Here is a 19,534-nt window from a genome sequence, read left to right as displayed (position 1 = left end):
TTCTGTTTTATTCTAACACACTCAGTATATACAGTGCGTACATGCATTCTGCAGTACAGACTGTAACATTTAAATGACTGTACACTATAATTATCACAACTGAACTGGTGCTACTATAAAAGCAAAGTTTATTTGTGATGTAGATCCTTCTGATTCCCCCTACGTATGCCCTTATAAAGCTATTTTTAGACTGGAACAATGATTATTCCACTGCAAATTTGCAATGAGAATAAAACAGATTATTTTACTCTTTAATTATAGCAATTTGTACTAATATGAGAGTATTTTTTTAACCATTTTTAAGAAAATACTGCACATAACGGACATGTCTTTGTACTAAATGACCCTAGATAATGTAAAATATCATGATTTGTGATACATTAACTGCAGAAAAAAAAGCAGAAAAAGGTCAAAAACACTTGACTTTGCAGCATATAAACCCCCACAGTATATAAGAAATTCTAATGAGCGTCACTAAACTTATAAAAAGCACTGCCAGCTGTTAGTTTTGACTAATAAACCACAATTTTGCCCATTTTTTCCTCTCTTCTCTCTTGTTCTGGCTCCATCCAGCAGCTAACCAAAGCTAGCATCACCTGCCTGGACACCTTAAAGCAAAACAGCAGCTTTCATTCTTCTTCTAAAAAAAACAACTGGCTGGGGTGACTTTTCACTGCAGCTGTGATCAAACCCACCGCATGAACATCTGACAGGCTTCAGTGCATCTGCTGCTTGGTGCTGCTAAAGCCAGAGCTACACTGCTGCTGCTGCTGCTGCAGGCCTCCAATGAATGAATCTGACCCCCTGCAGGATGCAAAGATCCCCTCAGGATGCGGGAAGAACTGATAGCAGGAGGATGGAGAAGTGATGTGAGGTCATATCAGATGTACAGACTCCCCCTGTCACACAAACAGCATCGGGGTGCAGGCTGCAGTTAAAGTCAATCAGCTGAAAGTTAAAGGTTAAAAAAAGAAGCCGGTTGGACGTGCACTAGGCCTGTGTGCTGCTCCTCGGCTCTTTTAGCCCTTTAAAGGACACCATCCTGCTGCAGGAGCTCCTCTCCATGCGTGCATCACATGTCGGTGGAGGAGGAGAAAAAACGGCGCCGGATCACTGCGGTACCCTGCACCCAAAAGCAGGCCGGCTTCCTGCAGGGGGAGAAAGCACATCTCCCCCCCAGGACTGACGGAACAAACCCGGAGAAGGCAGCAAAAAGCACCGCTCCTACCTTTAGCTGCGGCTTTCTGCTCGGTTTTGTCCTCCTCTTATGTCCAAGACGTCGCTGGGTCGGATCGATGAGGAGCTTCATCAATAGAGGCTCCGCGGTTTTTTGGGGATTTTTTTTTTTTTTTTTTTATTCCAGCAGGGTCTCCCCCTCTCCTCACGATCGGCACCGATTGCTACCGGAGGACGGTTTCTGTTCTGGGGGTGACGAGAGGAGCGGCTCCCCCTTCCCAGAGACCTAAAGGGCGCAGAGCGGCTGCGGCGGTGAGCGGCGGCCGGGAGACGCTGTCGGTGGAGCCGATGATGATCTCCATAGAGGTCCCGCTGCCACCTGACACAACCTCTCCGCTTCCTCCGCCTCCTTCTCCTTCCAGCCGCTCCGCTGCTGAGGATGGAGAGAAAAAAGCAGCATCAGTGCGGCGAGGAGAGAGAGAGAGAGAGAGAGAGAGAGAGAGAGAGGGGAGGGGGGGGGGAGGGCGAGAGAGAGAGGAGGGGGAGAGAGAGAGAAAAGATAGAAAAACTCATGCCAAACTGTAAACAATGCCCACATAAAAATATTTTTTATATCTGACAGCATTATTATTATTATTATTATTATTATTATTGTATTGTAATAGTATTATCAGCAAAAAAATTAATGTCCAAGTATGAGATGTTTTATGTAATTTAACAAAATGAAACATTTTTAAAACATTGTTTCTAATAATAATCTAATATGTATAATCTCAATCAAATATTTGGGAAGTTTTGTGCTCATGTAAATACAGTAAAATAATAATAATAGTGTAATGTCGCAGTCAAACATTGTTAAAGAAAAATTTACTGTTACTTAAAAATAAATATTTTTATGTGGAAATTATTTACAGTTTTGGCATGTATTTCTACATAGATTTTTTTGTGGTTTTATTATCATCTGTAATGAAACAACACTGGCAAAATCTATTTTTTCCCTCAATATTCATTTTTTTAAATTGTTTTTGAATTTGAGATATAATTTTTTTCAAAATAACAGCAAATATTTAGAAAATACTTTTTTTACTGATTGAAAAACATTAAAATAGTGTTTCATGATCAAACAGGGAACAAATGACTAAGAATAAGAATACAGGTTTTTTTTTTTAAATCGGACATGATGTACAGTTCTGGTCTGTCTCTATTTATTCTTTGATTTATTTTAAAATTTTTCTCCATTTTGCAGTTTCTGAATGTTCCAGCATTTCTTTCTCATTTTCTTGTGGGATTGTTGTGTTTGTGTGGAAATATCAAACCTGATCAAAAAGTCAAGAGGCAATATTTTAAAGTTCTGAAAAAAAATCACAAATTGTCGTGGTAAATTGTGTTGAATTTCATGGATTAAATGTCAGTTCTACAAGGTTGGTAGGAAAATATGTTGTAAGAGCTGCTTTGTGGCATCTGGGAGGGTCGAAGGACACTTTTCTTTCTGGTTAATGTTTGACTGAGCTGCTGCACCCGGAGAACCTCCACTGTCTGGTTTTCTATAAATTTCAAATACTAAAGGATTCGTCGCAGCAATTTAGCAAAAAAAATAAATTCTTCACAATCAAATGAACAAATCTTTGCTGGAAACACAAAGGATGTCAGTCTGTTCCCGTGAACAAAAGCTGTTTTTTTATATAAACGAAAAGGAAAGTGAATGAGTTAAGAGCACTTGAAGCTTTCAGTGGTGGAGATAAAATCCTATTTTATTTTTAAAAAGAACCAAAAAAGCAAAAACCTTAGTCATGCACATCTAGTGAATATAGAATATTGACCTTTTCTCTCCACTTGTTGCTCAACAGTAGTTCTGCCTCAAACAGTCAGTTGACAGAAACACTCAGCATGTTTCACAGCTAAGCTAAGCTGACACACTCACTTTAGGGAAACTCATGTGCAGAAAAAACACAAATAGGAGTGCACAAAAATTCACCAGAATGCAGGAAATTAAGTGCTTGGCGCTCAAAAACCCAAAAATCCTGCATTTAATGTGTGTTTGAATGAAACCTGCACCCATGGACTTCAAGTGTCACCTGGTAAGTGACATTTGTGTTTTCTATTAAACAAAAAGTGACACTACCACCATAAAATGATGCCGAAAAGGCACAAACTGATGCATAAAACTTCAACAGAATGCAGAAAATTAAATGTTTGATGGTCAAAACCCCTCAAATCCTGCACTTAATGTGTGGAATACTGTCAAATAAGAAAAGTTGATTTGGAAAATAAGTGTTTGAAAGCCTTATTATGTTCCTTTTGCATCTTTAGGTCTTAACTGGTGCTGGGTTTTTGTTTTTACACAAATAATGACATTTTCACCATAAGTTGATGCAGGAAAGGAACAAATTGGTGCATTTAACTTCACCAGAATGCAGAAAATTAAATGTTTGATGCTAAATAAACTCCAATTTCTGCACTTAACTTGAACCTAAACTGATGGATAATAAAGTGTCACCTGGTGCCTGATATTTGTGTTTCTTGTGCACACAAAAAATAATATTTACAGTCAGAACTGATGCAAAAAATCACAAATTGTTGCATAAAAATTTACCAGAATGCAGGAAATGAAGTGTGTGACGCTGAAAAAACCCAAATCCTGTACTTAATGTGTGCAATAGTGATAAATAAGAAAGGTTTATCTGGAAAGGAAATATTTGAAAGCCTTGCTACATTCTTGTACATGAAGAATAATGACATTTTCACCACAAATTGATCCAGAAAAGGAACAAATTGGAGCGCAAAAGCTCACCAGAATGCAGAAAATTAAGTGTCTGACGCTAAAAAAAAACCCCAAATTCTGCACCCGTGAACTTCAAGTGTCACCTGAAAATGGCGTTTGTATTTTCTTTTACACAAAAAACTGACATCTAAAGGGAGAACTGGTGCAGAAATGACACAAACTGGTGCGTTAAAATCCACCAGAAGGCATTAAATGAAGCGTTTGCCGCTGAAAACCCACCAACAATGTGTTCACTGCGTCCTCCCACTGTATGAAACTTGCAGGTTTTTGTATTTCTATCAGACCGTGTTGAAGCTGCAGGTTCCTTTAATTCGCTCAGAGGAGGAGCCAGCCGGAGCTGCGGAAGTAAAGAGGCGTTTCTGCACATGTCAGACGGTTTTAAGTGACTCTCAGTCGCAGAAAACTCTCCAGGAGACGAGCTGCTACTGCTGCCGCTGTGTTTGTTCTTGGTCCCGCTTCACAGAACAATCATGTCGGACTCCATTAAAAACGTCGCGATATTTGGAGCCACGGGAATGACCGGACTGGCGACCCTTCCGCTGGCGGTGGCTGCAGGTGAGCACGACCTGGAACAGAACAGAATAGAATGGACTAGAATAGAACAGAATGGAACAGAATAGAATGTGTGTTTGTGCTTTTTGCTGGTCAAAAAGTTGTTCTTTATTAGTGGCATTATAATATAATTGCATTAAATTGGAGATTGCAGCTTAGAAAAAATAAGTTTTGTCTGTTTTACCAAAAGTTTATCAATGAATCACTTATCTTATCTGCTATAAAATACAATCATGTGACAGTTTACTTACGTAAAGATGACAAAGTGGAATAAACTTTAGCTTATTTGATTTTTTTGTCTCATAATTAATCCGAAAGTCATCAAGTAGAGTCTAGTCTCACATTAAAGGAAAAAAACTTTAGAGTGAAAAAGCATTTAATCAACCTCATGACTGTTTTAAATTAAGAACGTATATCAATCACACTTAAATATGAGACATTCAGTCAAAAACTCTTTAATTTTCTCAATACGGTCCACTTAGATGATTTAAATTACCACGTTTTTACATATTTAAAATGAAAAATCTATTTGTGCACGCCTGCAATCACGATTAAATATGGGATATTCAGTCAAAAAACTTTCATTTTTACAACACATTTTTTAGATATTTTATCATCCACATGACTGTTTTAAACAAAGAATGTATTCGTTGAGATTGCAATCGCACTTAAACATGAGCTATTCAATTAAAAAACTCTAATTTTCTCAATACAGTCCACTTAAATTATTTAAGTTAACACACTTTTACATATTTTATCATCCACATGGCTATTTTTTAATGAGATCTGTACAGGGGAGTCCTATGTAAACATTATATATTTGGTTTTCTCAGTTAAAGTATTCAAATTAATGCACTTTAAGACTGTAATTTCTGTTAATACATGCCGTTTTCTCAATCCAAACTTAGATTTAGTTCATGAATACACCTTTAAATGAGACTTAAACCATGAATTCCTGCTCTAATTCTCCTTTTACTGCTGTTTCCTGTGTTTCCAAACACATTATGTCATGAGATTCGTATGATTCATGTGGCTAAACAGCGTTTTCGTTTCCTCTCCTCCCGCTCGGCACAGAACTGTTGAGTCATGTTAGCCGTTACAGGTCAGGCTTTTCGCTGAGTCACAGCAGCGTGTGTCAGAGCTGATAGTGGAAAGATGTTCGCTATCTGGGCCGCGCACTCAGGGTGGATCTCTGTCGCGGAGATAGTGGACTTATTATAGGAGACAAAGTAAATCATGTCACTCTGCTGGATTTAAAGTGAATTTTGTGCACAAAAACACCAACAGGTGGACGTGACAGGGTCAGTCTGAGGGTCGCCAAGCAGCTGAAATGGACAAATCAGGGTTTGTTTATTAGCCATGACATTAAAGTGACTCTTTGTCTCCCAGTTTTCAACAAAGTTGAGGGTAAATTTAGGAAATCTAACCACAGAGACACCTCCTACCTGCAGTAGAATCAGGCTGCAGTGTCCATTTTTAGGGAAAAAACATTACATAAGTGTAACTTCTGTATTTTTTTTCCATCAGGTTATGATGTGACAGTGTTGGTTCGAGACCCTGCCAAGCTGCCTGCAGACCACAAGGCGTCCAGAGTGGTGGTGGGAGACGTTCTGAATAAAGAGGACGTGAAGAAGGCGATGGAAGGTCAAGACGCCGTCATCATCATCCTCGGCACCAGGAACGACCTCAGTAAGGATCCATAGCTCTGGAAAATGTCATAAAATAAGACAAAAAAGGGTAATAACAGAGGTTTTTATCCCAGAAATAGACCTAAACTAAAGGCATTGCATTAAAGGCACTAATTCATTTCTGATTTCTGATATTATTAGCATTCTTTTCATACATGTTAACTGATTTTTTTTAAGCATTTCATTGATTTCTTTTTTGTTTTCTCACCTTGAATGATGAACTTACATAACAGGTCTTCATGTGCGGCTTACACAAGGAGGATTGTAGTTTTAAAATGGTGTAATAATGAGAAATATCCTCTAGAGGTCGCTGTAATGCTTTGACAACTGTTATTGTATTGGTGTGATACAACCTCATAGACGGAGGTGGAGAGGATTTATGATGTTATACCAAATAACATATATTATAACAGCATATTAAATACATGTAAAACTAAAACAAGTTCAAAATTTCCACAATATTTCCCCAAATGAATCAATTCTAATATTTCTTTTTATGTTGTAGGTCACCTAGATCTAATCCAGTCATATTCTGACATTCTTGTATATTCTGTTGATTTTTTCTACAACGTATTTTCTATATTTTTATCATATGTCACTTAATTTAATTTAATTTCATTCAACCCAGCTTAATTTTTTTTTTACTTTCACTTTATACCCTAGCATTCTGTGTTGTCATTCTTTACACTTTTCTATTTTTTCTGTATTATATTTTCTATATTTTTTAATCATATATCACTTTATTTAATTCAATTTTATTTTATGTATTATTTTATTTATTTTATTTTGTTTTATATTTATATTACCTTGATGTTATCCCCTAATATTCTGGGTTGTCTCATTCTTTACTCTTTTATTTTTCTGTATTATATTTTCTATATTTCATTGTACACCACTTTATTTAATTAAATGTTATTTTATTTATTATTTATTTAATTTTAGTTCATTTAACTTTATTTTATTTACCTTTACTTTATTCGTCATACCCGAGTATTCCGTGTTGTCTTATTCCTCACCCTTTATTGCGTATCCAGACTGGTGTACCAACTAAATTTCCCATCAGAGATGAATAAAATCATCTAAATCTAAAATGTTCAATTGGCTAACAGTGAACATTAGTTAAAGTTTAATTCTTAAGTTTTTATTTTTGTACTTAGTAATAGAAACGTTGTCTGAAATATGCAAGTATTTCTCTATCAATTAAAACTGAAAGAATTAAACATTCATTGACATTCAAAATAAATTAATAACTTATAACAAGTCTTTTAATGTTGTAGATCTTTCAATTACTCCATAAACTGAGAACAAACTGTAGTTTAATTCTTATGTTTTCACTTTACTCTGAATGGGTACTTTCTTAGAAAAGTTCTCTAAAATAGAGTAAATTAAATGTTCAGAGTCTGCCAGTAGACATATTGTAGTCGTGTTACTGCAGTAAAACTACACTCACACAGAGATTTGTAATGTTTGCTGACTTCTTGTCTGCTCTGTGCTCCTCAGGTCCGACCACCATGATGTCTGAAGGCACCAAGAACATCATCGAAGCCATGAAGGCTCGAGGGATCCGCAAAGTGGTCGGCTGCATGTCAGGTACCGCTTCCTCCTGGAAAACTAAAAAAAAAGCAGGTTCAATAATCAAAGTTAGTCATTTTTCTAACCGGTTACTGTCGAATGAAATAAAAAGAAGAGCTTAAGATCTATTTTTTCTGCATTTTTTGGTCTCTGATGAGCATTAAGACAGTTTAGAAACATGATTTTGGGTTTAAATCTTCTTTTTTAATCGTATTTTTTTTGTCTGAGAGTGATAATGAAAGCCAAGAAAATGCATAAAGACAAAGTATAACAAAGACTGAATGTGTGTTTCTGTTTCTTCTCTCTTCGTCTATTTAAATTCACCTTTCCCTTCAGCCTTTCTGCTGTGGGATCGATCCAAAGTCCCTCCTCGTCTGATTCCTGTCACCGAGGATCACGACCGGATGTACTCGGTGCTGAAGACGTCGGGACTGGACTATGTGGCCGTGATGCCGCCTCACATCGGAGGTCAGAAGGAAAACGAGAGATTTAGCCGCATTTAAACATCATTCTCTTCAAGTGTGCTTAATAGAAACATAGAAAGTTATGAATAAATTCCTAAAAATGCAGCAGTGAGCCGCTCTGGTCCGACTTATTGGTGATAAATGGGTTAATGGATAGATAGATGTTAGTTCCAGCATTAAAGATAGACTTTTTGTACTTAAATGAACTGAACTAGTGCCAAATCAAAACTAAAATCTGACTGATTACCAGCTAGTTATAGAAAGAAAAGCTCATTTTTTACAGCTGATTTACTTCATAAAGCTACACTGGGAACATTTTCTCACAACTCTTTCTTGTGATTAGTTAAATGTTAGTGGTTTTAATCTTGGTCAAGACAAGAAAAATCAGCATAAAGATTGGACTCTGGAGCAATGGAAGGAGGTCATGTGGTCTGATGAGTCCAGATTTACCCTGTTCCAAAGTGATGGGGGCATCAGGGTAAGAACAGGTCTTTCCATCAGTGGAGTTTTTCTTCCCTGATGGTGTGGGCATGTTCCAAGATGACGGTGCCAGGATTCATCATTATCTGTAGATAGTGAGAGCGTTCACCCGTTTTCGTACATTTTTATTTTTTTGTTTCTTTCCACAGGCGACCTTCCCCTGACAGAGAGCTACATGACGGCAGAGAACATGCTGAGAGGACGAGCCATCTCCAAACACGACCTCGGACATTTCTTCGTCAAGTGTCTGTCCACCTCTGAGTGGGACGGCAAGACTGTAGGGCTGTGGGCAGACTACAAATAATTTCTTTAATTCTAAGAGAAAATGTTAAGAGATAAATAAAGGAAAGATTTCTATGTCGATTCAGACTATATACAGTGTTCTTTTTGATAAACCATTTGAGCTTTCCTGTTTTCCTTTAATTATTATGATTGAGCAGCTTTTGCTTTGTGGATTTTATACTAATTTTATTATCATTTATGGTCATTTTATTATCAGCTGCATATCAGGGACATCTGACATGACACATTTTATAGCTCTTAAAAATTAGACTTTTGTACAAAAAGCAGAAAATTGTAGAAAAGATTGCGCTGAAAGAATAAAGTTTAATGTGAATGAACATAAAGCTGTAAGTTGTTTGTTTGCAGACATTACATTTACATTATTCTTTATTAAATACAAGAAAAAAATGGCTGACAACATCAATCTGGTCAGACATTTTTAGCTCACAATTATATTTAAAACTGCATTACATTTCAAACCACCAATTAAACTATCAATATGTTTAATTTTATCAATATGTCATCCAGCTCATAGGAATTTTTACTGCTACAGCAGAAGAAAACTTGACTTCTCTTTTTGGTTCTTGAAGACAATTTACTGCTTGTTCAAAAGGAAATTTATTTTTCAGAATAAGAGTCAGAATTAGAATGAGTTTTATTGCCAAAAAAGGTTTCAACATAGACAGAATCTGATGCAGTGTTTTGGTGCTTACCAGTAAACTGAAAAGTAGAAGAAATTTAAGGGATCAGACAGTCTAGTAATATTTTAGTTTTTGTGGCATAACTTGTCATATCTGCTCAATCAGTCATGAAACCTAGATTGAAATGATACATTTTTTTATATATTTTAAAGCATTTTTTGTCTTTTGTTTTGAATTATTGTGACATGCAGCTACAAATGGTTGAGAAAATACCACTACTTGATATCTGCATTATCAATTTTTTTTGTAAATATGCCCTTAAAGATGGAGCTTTTAATGACGGCTTCATATTACACATTTTAAAAAATATTTCAGTTCTCATAATCAGAGATTGTTCGGTCTACTTGTCTAATATTTCAGGTTCTGATTCAATGGTATGATGAGAAAAAATGTGAAAATTTCAGGATTTTATCTTTAGTTTTTCCTGAGATATTGTCATTCAAACGAATTTAATGAGTGAAAAAAAACTTGCTGAAAGTGGGCTGACGGGGAATTATTTTCTTTGAAAAAGCTGCCTTGCTGATGTCCATCCATCCATCCATTCTCTATACACCACTTTATCCTCACTGGGGTCGCGGTGGAGATGGAGCCTATCCCAGCTGACTCGGGCAAAGGCAGGGGACACCCTGGACAGGTCACGAGTCTGTCGCAGGGCTACATACACAAACAAACAATCACACTCCCATTCACACCTATGGACAATTTAGAGTAATCAATTAACCTCAGCATATTTTTGGACTGTGGGAGGAAGCCGGAGTGCCCGGAGAAAACCCACGCATGCACAGGGAGAACATGCAAACTCCATGCAGAAAGATACCAGGCCCACCCCGGGATTTGAACTGGGGATCTTCTTGCTGCAAGGCAAAAGTGCTAACCACTACCCCAGTGGTTCTCAACCCTGTTCCTCAGGACCCCATGTCCTGCATGTTTTAGATGCTTCCTTGCTCCAACACACCTGACTCAAATGATCAGCTCGTCATCAGGCTTCTGCAGAGGCTTGCTGACGAGCTGATAATTTGAATCAGGTGTGTTGGAGCAGGGAAGCATCTAAAACATGCAGGACATGGGGTCCTGAGGAACAGGGTTGAGAACTACTGCACTACGCCACTGTGCAGTCGCTTTGCTGATGTCTGAGAGTCAAAAACATGTTTCCCCAGGTTTCCCTGCTGTTTCCTGTAAAACAGGAAGTCAGTGAGGCAGTTGGGCAGGTGAAACTTGGAGGTTTTTCCTGCAGCAGAATCAGGATGACTAAAAAGTAGAGCTGAAATCCACAAACAGAGATCTTGTGCGAATGTTGAAAAATGGGGGGGTAGAAATAGGTTTGTGAAAGATCTAAGATGGGGCAACACAAGATGCTTCAATGACTTCATCACCACAGAGTTCTTAGGGGTGAGTTTGCAGACATTTAGTCCAGTTCTTGTTTTTTGAGGATCATGGTGGAGAAGTTGGAGCAGATATCTATGAACCTCAGAGAGAGATAGAGTTTAGTCTGGCTGGTTCTGGAGGGTTCTGTCTCTTGAAGAGTCTGTGGACGTCTTTCCAGGATGGTGAACGTTGTCCCAGAACCTTGTGGAGTGTGTTACAAGAATGCTCTGCTGTCCTTCAAAGCAACTTTGGAACTCATCCAGGTCATCAATAGAACTGAGTTTACAATCAGTGATCTACAGTGCCTTGGAAAAGTATTCACCCCCGTTGGCTTTTAACCTATTTTGTAACATTACAAAATCAAATTTAAATAATTTTTACAAATCTGAGCTTTATTTGATGAGTCTGCACAAAATAGTCAGTTTTGAAGTGAAACGAGAAATTTATATATAAAAAAATAATTTTTAAAAATAAAAAACTGAAAATTGGCATGTGCATATGTATTCACCCCTTTTGTTATGAAGTCCCTAAAAAGCTCTGGTGCAACCAGTTGCCTTCAGAAGTCACTTCATTAGTGAAATGATGTATGCAGCATCACATATGATCTGGACAGTGCAGAGAATGACAGATGTTGAACTATGATGCAGTCTTTAACATTTAGAAACAGTAGTCAGTCTACCTGTAGCCTACCTGCACATTTATGCTATGAATGGACTTCCTGTTCATGATGAGAGGGAGCTGTGATGGGGATGTGTGTGCATCTATGCAGCCAATCACACTGGGAAATCCTAAAAGAAATTCAAATGACTAATCCCAGTCTGAGGTTGCAGCACAATGTCATTAACAGAATATGATTTAAATGAATTTAACAGATCTCTACATCATTCACCTGCAATCCTGTGGAACTCCTCCTTGATGCTCTGACAGGTTTATGTCCAGGGAATGCTACAATGATGGTAAAAGTCGTTTCAGGATCAGGAACACTTTTCTGAATGTCCTCCATACAGTTGCCTTACTCTGCATCTCCGACGTTATATAAAAACTTCCATTTGCAAAGAACCGCAGCGCAACACACAACATCTGCTGGATGTGAGAGCATGACTGCGGCTGGTAATGTAAATGTAAGGACGGATTAGGTTGTTTATGTAGATTATGGACTTGAAACGATTACGAAACGGTACCGCTCAAAGCGATAATTGTCCGGAAATGCGAGAACATTTATGCGCGGTCTGATAACAATCTACCGACGAATATTTAATTATCTGTGCAGTAATGCTGCTCCTTTATCCACTGGATGGTTAATAAAAGTTGTTCTACGCCAAAACTCGCCCGCTTACTGACTGAATGAATGAGGAAATGAAACAGCGTGTGTGGCTGAAAGTGGGCGGAGACGGAGAGAAACTCCAGGTTTTCTCAGATAAACCTGCTGCCGACCAGGTTCAACTCATAGAGTCTGTTACTGCGGTAACTGACCGAGAGTTGAAGTTACCCCTCTTTGTGAAACAGGCTGGAGTTACCCCTCTGTCTCGGGGTTAAGTTACCTCGCTTCGTGAAACGGAAAACTCTGAGTTTCCCTCATTTCGGGGTTAAGAAAGTCAGAGTTTTCAGTGAACCTGCTTCGTGAAACAGGCCCCTGATTTGCTGCACCAAAACAAAAACAGAAAAACAAGGGTAAACAGTGACAGTGCAATCAAGTGTCTTTCTTCTTTTGCATGCAGCACATGAGCTGCTTTACAAGCGGCACCCCATACTTTGCAGCCCATCAGGTCATACATGAACAAATGGAGACAGATCTTACATTATATGAGATGCAAAATTTGAAATTTTACTGGCACCATTTACCCCCAACATGTTTTCTGCAAAGGCTCAACTAACTCCAAGTTTGTTCCCTTTGGAAAGCCATATTCCTCATATACAATGACTACACCAGTGTTTCAGCATTTTACATGAACCCAAACCCATCCACTGTGTGCTTTCTTTACATTAAATATGACAGTTAAAAGTTTAAAAAATATCTGCTGCTTTGTTTGCATTTAAACCAAGTAGTGCTGAGACTGCTGTCAGAATGTGAGTACCTTGATTTCATTGCATTGAAAAAGCACTACCATTCATCCAAACTGATTCAAACTCCCCACTGCACTTCCTCAGGACCCCTGCAATACCCCTACCAAGTTTGAGCATGATCTGATGTACCGTTGTCAAGATATGCAATGGTTTCTATGCAGAATGAACACCTCTAAAAAATAGTTCCCAATTAGACTTTGTTTACATTTAAACGAAGTATACAAGTGTCAGTGTGCAGACAGTTCTGGTCAGTGTCTTACGGATTTCAGCAGGACAACAGGACCACACTGAAACTCGCAGGACATCGAGATTAAACTCGACATCAAACTTTTAACAAAGTCCAAAGAAGCCAACATTTTTGAGGTAAGTGACTTCACTGTTCTGTTTGATGAAGCAAACACCAGAGGAAACATTCAGAAGGCAGTTTTAAAATCTATTTTTCTACAACTCTGTCCAATTTGTAATGAAATCCGTGAGTCAGAACAGGATGTAACACTCAGTTTTGTACTTGTCTTGTCATTTTGAACATCTTATTATTAAAAAGTAAGATCTTAGCAGTGTGGAAGGGAAGTGATGTCTTCAGGTTTGGTCATAACTGGATAACTAAAAACAACCAGTACTCCTGCATTTTTGTGACCAAGCATTTAATGTTAAAAAAAATATTCTGTATGCTTTGTTTTGTATTATCCTGGCATGCAAGTACAAAAGTGTCAGAAAATATCATTGGTTGATTTCTGCATTATTGTTTTTTTGGGGTAATGTGTGCTCAAAGATGAGACTTTCAGTGACAGTTACAATTAGTTTTTAAATTTCAATTCACCTGTTATCAGAGATTATTTCATCGACTCGTCCTGTAGTTGAAACTAGAACTAACCATAAAAAAAAAATCATGCTTTATCTGTATTAGTTCTTGAGATACTGTCATTTAAACATTACCTCAAATGCCTGTAATATGTTAAAAATGTGCTGGACGTGGATAAACAGGCTTTTAAAAAAATGATCTCAAACATCTTGATTTGTGAATAAAAATACTGAACACATTTCTAAAAGTTAGCATTTTTAATATATTTGAAATATATTTTATGTGAGAAAAAATCTGTCAAATGAGACATGGTTGAGCAGAAAATGTTCTGACAAATGAGAGATTTCAACAATTTCTAACAACATTACTCAGAATATGTCGCTATAAGTTATTAAGTGCAGATAGATGAGAAAAACAGTGCCAGTTTTAGTCATTTAACATGCCATTTTCAAAATGAAACAATGCTGAGAATTTTGAAATTGTTTTTAAAGGCATTCTAGAATTCATGCCAAACACAAAAACTCTGAGTGGAGACAGCATTTCAATTTATTTTATTGAGTTATTTATTCGTTTATTGAATAATTTAGTGAAACCAGCTTAACACCAAACTCAGAGACATCCACATTTAAGCAAAATCGAGATAACCAAACTTTTGTGAAGTAACTCCACTCTTCTGTTTAATGAAGTAAACACTTTGGAGTTTCTGAGGAAACATCCATGTAATTTTGCTGCAGTACTGTCCAATATGCCTTATAACACAATTCAGAGCAGGGTGTAACACTCAGTGCTGTTGTTTTATGATAACTGGTTCAATATTTAGCAAATATGATTGAAAACTGAGATCACAACAGTGTGGTAGATTACCAATGGTTTAACAAGACATCCATAATATATGGTTCTCTTTTGTGTCTGTTTCACTTTCAGTCTTCTGGGACAAGATAAAGATGTACTTTCAAAGTTCATCCTCATCTTCATCCTCATCCTCATCCTCGCCCTGCGACAGACTGGCGACCTGTCCAAGGTGTCCCCCGCCTTCGCCCGAGTCAGCTGGGATAGGCTCCAGCACCCACCGCGACCCTAGTGAGAATGAAGCGGTGTATAGAGGATGCATGGATGGATCCTCATCCTCATCCTCATCCTCATCTTCCTCCGAGGGGAGTACCACATGGCAGCGTTTGGAATTCACAACAGGCTACACGGTGGTGAAAGAACTGAGAGCTGGAGGCTTTGGAAGAGTGTTGGAATGTGTGAAAAACAACACTGAAGAGCACGTGGCTATAAAGGTGCCCATACGGCACAATCTAGACCATGAGGTAGGAGACTGATTTCAGCTGAACAGTGACATAAAAAAGACATTGTTTTAAAAAGAGGTAGTACCACTACAAGATTCTGAGTAGTGGTACTGGTCATGTTATGTACTTTTCAGTTGTTGAGAAGAACTGATTGGATGATGTGGCTCAGCAAACATATTGTGTCTCCACAGGCGGACATCCTGAAAAAGCTCATGAGCCACAACTCGAAGGAGTCCAACATCATTGAGTACAAAGGAGACTTCTTCATAGACAATAAGCGGCTCCTGGTGCTTGAAAAGTTGGACATCGACCTGTGGGACTATGTGGAGAGTTTACCACAGCCAATGCGACTGGAAGACGTCCGCACAGTTATTCAGCAGGTGTGACCTTCTATTGTCTCCTTATATTTCTCTCCTTCAGTGGTGCTAAAATTAACATCGGTGGTTCAGGAACCTTTACAACTTCTACTTTTATTGTCATGTGACAGATTTCTTGAACAAACTCCTGATAAATGTTGTTACTTGCAGGTGGCTGTAGCTTTGAATGCAGCAAAGAGTGCTGGCATAATCCACGGTGATGTGAAAGAGGATAACATCATGATGGTGGATCACGTGAAGCAGCCCTTCAGAGTCAAGCTCATTGACTTTGGTATGGCCAAGTACAGGTCGGAAGCCAAAGCAGGAGAGCTATTCCAAGTACTTGAATATAGGTATGAAATACTGATACTTTTTAAACATTGAGAAATCTTTCATTCAGCGCTGTCTCCTTACTGTCGACTGTGTCACATCTTCATCTGATGTTTTTTCCACATTCAGAGCTCCAGAAATCACCCTGGGCCTGCCGTATTCAGAGGCCATCGACGTTTGGTCCTTAGGCTGCGTGATGGCCGGGATGATGACTGAAGATAGTCTCTTCGGATCAGAATCGGACTCAGACTCGGAATACTGGAAAGTGAGTAAATTACTGCAGCTGAAACACATTAGAAGCCGTCACAGGATTAGCTTCAGGTCTAACATGGTGTTACGTTTTGTCTGCAGCTCCGACGCATGATCCGTCTGCTGGGTCCGCCACCGCAACATCTCATCGATGCTGGCCGGAGATCACGATTTTTTTTTCAGAAAACGTCTAATGGTTTGTGGCGGCTGAAGGTACAATGCTCCTACTGTGATTTTACCTCTGACCTTTACTCACTCAATAAGATAAAGACTTTAGTAAGCATCATTGTTTTCTTCTTTCAGACACCTGTTGAGTATTTTGTGGCCCATGTCATCTACTCCGACCCCACAGTTTACGAGTTCGGCTCTCTGGATGAAATGAAAACGGTAGGTAGTTTAGGAAGCAGCGGCTAGTTGCTGAGAAGTCCCGTTCATTTATGGTATTCACATTTGACGGTGGAAGGTGATTTGACCACTGTTGGACTTTCAAAATGTTTGCTGCACCAGGTGTCCTCTGAGACGGACAACCCAGCAGAGGCCGATGAGAGGAGGGAGTGCATCGAGCTGTTGAAGGCGATGCTTCGGTGGGATGAGGACGACAGAATCACCCCCAGTGGTATCCTCAACCATCCCTTCATCACCAAAAGCTACCTCAACAGCAGCTCCCCCACCAGCAGTTGGTAAGTGTGTTTCTACTTACTTTGTACACAGGTTGTGAGACATTAGCAGCCCAGCAGGTGACAAAAGACTGATATGAACTTTTGCTGATTTCCATGTTTACATTCTCTGCTTGTCGGATGTAAACCCAACGGTGTATGTTTCCTTTTTTAGCGATGAACCGAGACCCTCCACCAGCAAGTTCATCACGGTTAAGCCTGCAGACCCTGAAAGCAGAATTAACCTGACAGGCTTGCCTGATGAGGACAAAGACCTGAAGAGCAGTGAGCATGAGGACAGTGACAATGCTGACACTGCTGAAGACACTGACGACAGCGAGGATAGTAATGATGATGAAGACACCGAGGTCAGTGAGAAGGAACAGAGGAAGACAAAGAAGAAGAAGAACTGCTTCCAACGCGTCTTCTCTTGGATAAAGAAGACGTTCTGCTGCTGCTGTGCGTCCGATGTGATGAACTGAGCAGCACTGTCAAGTGTCTTTCACTGTCACCCTCACCCCAACCGGTCGAGGCAGATGGCCGCCCTGTCTGAGCCTGGTTCTGCTGGAGGGTTCTTCCTGAAAAAGGGAGTTTTACCTCCCCACTGTCGCCAAGTGCTTGCTCAGACAGGGAATCCAAAGGAAACTTTGGATTTGTTGGATTTCTTTCTATAGTTTTGTCTTTACTTTCCTCATTGAAGTGTCTTGAGATGACACATTTGAACTGGAAAATAAAATGTATTGAAAATGAATTGAAAGGTTTACCCAAAAAGTGTCTGGATTTTGGTCACATGGTTGTTGCTCACAACTGCCCTGAGTCAGTCATGGCTTCTCAGTTGCCGTGCAGAGCAGAGAATCTTTGGCTTTCTTTTATACAATTTCCATCGTTATTTTTGGTGAATTTTTAAATTTGACATTTTAAATAAAGTGACTACAATGAAATCTGACAATTTTAAGCTTATTTTCAAGATGTTTTCTCTATGTAACCACACAAAACTGATGGTATTTATTACAAACAGTTGGAAGGTTGAACCACCAGAAACTGCATTTTTACACTTTCTGGCTCTAAAAAGAGTGTGCATTTTGAAGATTTTTTAAAAACAAAACATGCCTTGTAAACAAAGTGGTGTTACAAGGGTTTAAAGTGACAAGCACATCTCATTGCAATGAGTGATGAAGTTATTTTTCCTGCACTCCGCAACTTACAAGTCTGCCATAACTATCGATCTTAATCATTTGTAATCCTTTACATTTTCATTGTGTAGTTAATTTTGCAGAGCTCGTTGTTTGCTCAGATGGTCAGGCATTTCCTCATGGAGCTAAAATAGAGACAGTATTGGTTGTCATTGAAAAAAAAATTACCATTGAAAAAAATTGTCATTGAAAACACAATTTCCTCCACTATAGTCTTGAAGGTCGGACTTCCCCAAACCAAAGAAAAATAAATTACCAATCTAAAACAACCACATTTTCAAAGCAAAAAACATTACTATTATTGATTTTTTTTTTGTTATCCACTCATTCATTTTGCTGTCAAACTACAGTTCCAGTAGTTTCTCCTCTGTTTTCTTTTTTTCCACCATGTTTGTTTGTTTGCCTGTGTCACTAGAAAGCAGGTGAGGTGAAGATAACCGTGTTAAGAGCTTCACAACAATCTTAATCCTTCTAAATCCAAACATGGACAGATGTTGACCTCAAACCTCTGAAAGTCAGGCCAAAATATCTGTCGTACTTATTCAACCAACCCAACCTGAATCTGGCCGAGACGGCAGTGAAGTTAGTTTTAGCCAGAACACCAGCAGCTGTAATGCTGCTGACATTACAGCTGCATCCACCAACAAGCTCAGCAGGACAGAATAGGATCCTATGGGAGGCCCCTTGAGAAATAAATCATACTTGCTTTTACATTCACCATCAAACTCTCACACATACCCTTGTATATTCTATTACATTTACTATCTAACCCTCTTACATTTACTATCAAACTCTCTCACATTTACCATCAAACTCTCTTACATTCACTATCAAACTCTCTTACAATTACTATCATACTGTTACACATACACTAGTATACTCTCTTATATTTACTATCAAGCTCGCTTTAATATAATTGAAAAGGAAGTTAGTTTGATCAAACAGGAAGTCTGAATTCGCCTTCTCACATGGGTTTGCAACCCTCAAAACAAAGCCTGCATCCACTCAAAGCACTGCTAGCTGGCTAAATTGGAGTTACAAGGAGCACTTTCTTTGTTAGAACATTAGAAAGATGAACATGATATTTGTACTTATTTACCTTCTTTTTCAAGGTCAGTTACTGTTTGTGGAAATAAATGGCAATGAGGAGGACATTGCTGTTTTTATCACGGATACACTGAGGTGCGTTCAGAGGATTGTGCAGGAAATTGACAGTGATGGACATGACGGCATGATTTTGGAAAGGCTATTTGGCGAGCTTCATGGTTATGCACGGACAATTTCTTTCTTTCTCTCAATTAGCCAGCAGTTAGGAGGTGACAGTCAAAGACATTTACGTGTTCTGGAGACACTGTATACATGTTTTTGTTCCATTTTAAATTCATATGAAAACTCAAGACCAGCTGAAATGAGACAAAGGGATATTTTTACTTCAAGAGTCCCACCAACAATCAGAACTGGCCATCCTGGTCGACCTCAATACAATATATTGCATGGACAGATTACCCACTGTTTGTCTCTTGGAATGAG

The 19,534-nt window shown here is 38.6% G+C and overlaps 3 protein-coding genes across 5 annotated transcripts in view; 2 read left to right on the top strand and 1 right to left on the bottom strand.

Moving 5' to 3' along the window:
- The window catches only part of LOC110969264 (spectrin beta chain, non-erythrocytic 4), a 127,956-nt gene extending 126,332 nt beyond the window's left edge, over positions 1 to 1,624 (bottom strand). For 2 of the 3 annotated variants that reach the window (XM_022219312.2, XM_051957733.1), the window contains exon 1: positions 1,229 to 1,624. The gene's annotated coding sequence lies outside the window, so the exon portion shown is untranslated. The remainder of the gene's footprint in view (positions 1 to 1,228) is intronic. The other variant, XM_022219313.2, reaches the window with a different exon arrangement.
- A 2,697-nt stretch (positions 1,625 to 4,321) lies between these two features.
- blvrb (biliverdin reductase B) lies at positions 4,322 to 9,077 on the top strand. The gene is made up of 5 exons (XM_022219316.2): positions 4,322 to 4,513; positions 6,038 to 6,199; positions 7,699 to 7,788; positions 8,107 to 8,238; positions 8,864 to 9,077. Exons 1-5 carry the CDS (start codon positions 4,429 to 4,431, stop codon positions 9,016 to 9,018), a joined length of 624 nt encoding a protein of 207 aa, XP_022075008.1. The 5' UTR covers positions 4,322 to 4,428; the 3' UTR covers positions 9,019 to 9,077.
- Positions 9,078 to 16,040: 6,963 nt separating this feature from the next.
- LOC127536877 (homeodomain-interacting protein kinase 1-like) lies at positions 16,041 to 18,470 on the top strand. The gene is made up of 4 exons (XM_051958261.1): positions 16,041 to 16,542; positions 16,663 to 16,835; positions 16,987 to 17,179; positions 18,420 to 18,470. Exons 1-4 carry the CDS (start codon positions 16,267 to 16,269, stop codon positions 18,468 to 18,470), a joined length of 693 nt encoding a protein of 230 aa, XP_051814221.1. The 5' UTR covers positions 16,041 to 16,266.
- Positions 18,471 to 19,534: the final 1,064 nt, after the last annotated feature.

This window comes from Acanthochromis polyacanthus, chromosome 13 (genome assembly GCF_021347895.1).
Source record: "Acanthochromis polyacanthus isolate Apoly-LR-REF ecotype Palm Island chromosome 13, KAUST_Apoly_ChrSc, whole genome shotgun sequence".
NCBI classification, from domain to species: Eukaryota; Metazoa; Chordata; class Actinopteri; family Pomacentridae; genus Acanthochromis; species Acanthochromis polyacanthus.
Note: the sequence above shows the minus strand (reverse complement) of the source record. Positions and strands in the feature narration are given on the sequence as shown.

Coding starts and splice junctions, on each gene's coding strand:
- blvrb (XM_022219316.2), top strand. CDS start 4,429: ATGTCGGACTCCATTAAAAACGTCGCGATATTTGGAGCCACGGGAATG. Junction 7,789..8,106: donor AGTGGTCGGCTGCATGTCAG/GTACCGCTTCCT, acceptor CTTTCCCTTCAG/CCTTTCTGCTGTGGGATCGA. Junction 8,239..8,863: donor GATGCCGCCTCACATCGGAG/GTCAGAAGGAAA, acceptor TTCTTTCCACAG/GCGACCTTCCCCTGACAGAG.
- LOC127536877 (XM_051958261.1), top strand. CDS start 16,267: ATGATCCGTCTGCTGGGTCCGCCACCGCAACATCTCATCGATGCTGGC. Junction 16,836..16,986: donor AGCTCCCCCACCAGCAGTTG/GTAAGTGTGTTT, acceptor TTCCTTTTTTAG/CGATGAACCGAGACCCTCCA. Junction 17,180..18,419: donor ATGATGATGAAGACACCGAG/GTCAGTGAGAAG, acceptor CTGTGTCACTAG/AAAGCAGGTGAGGTGAAGAT.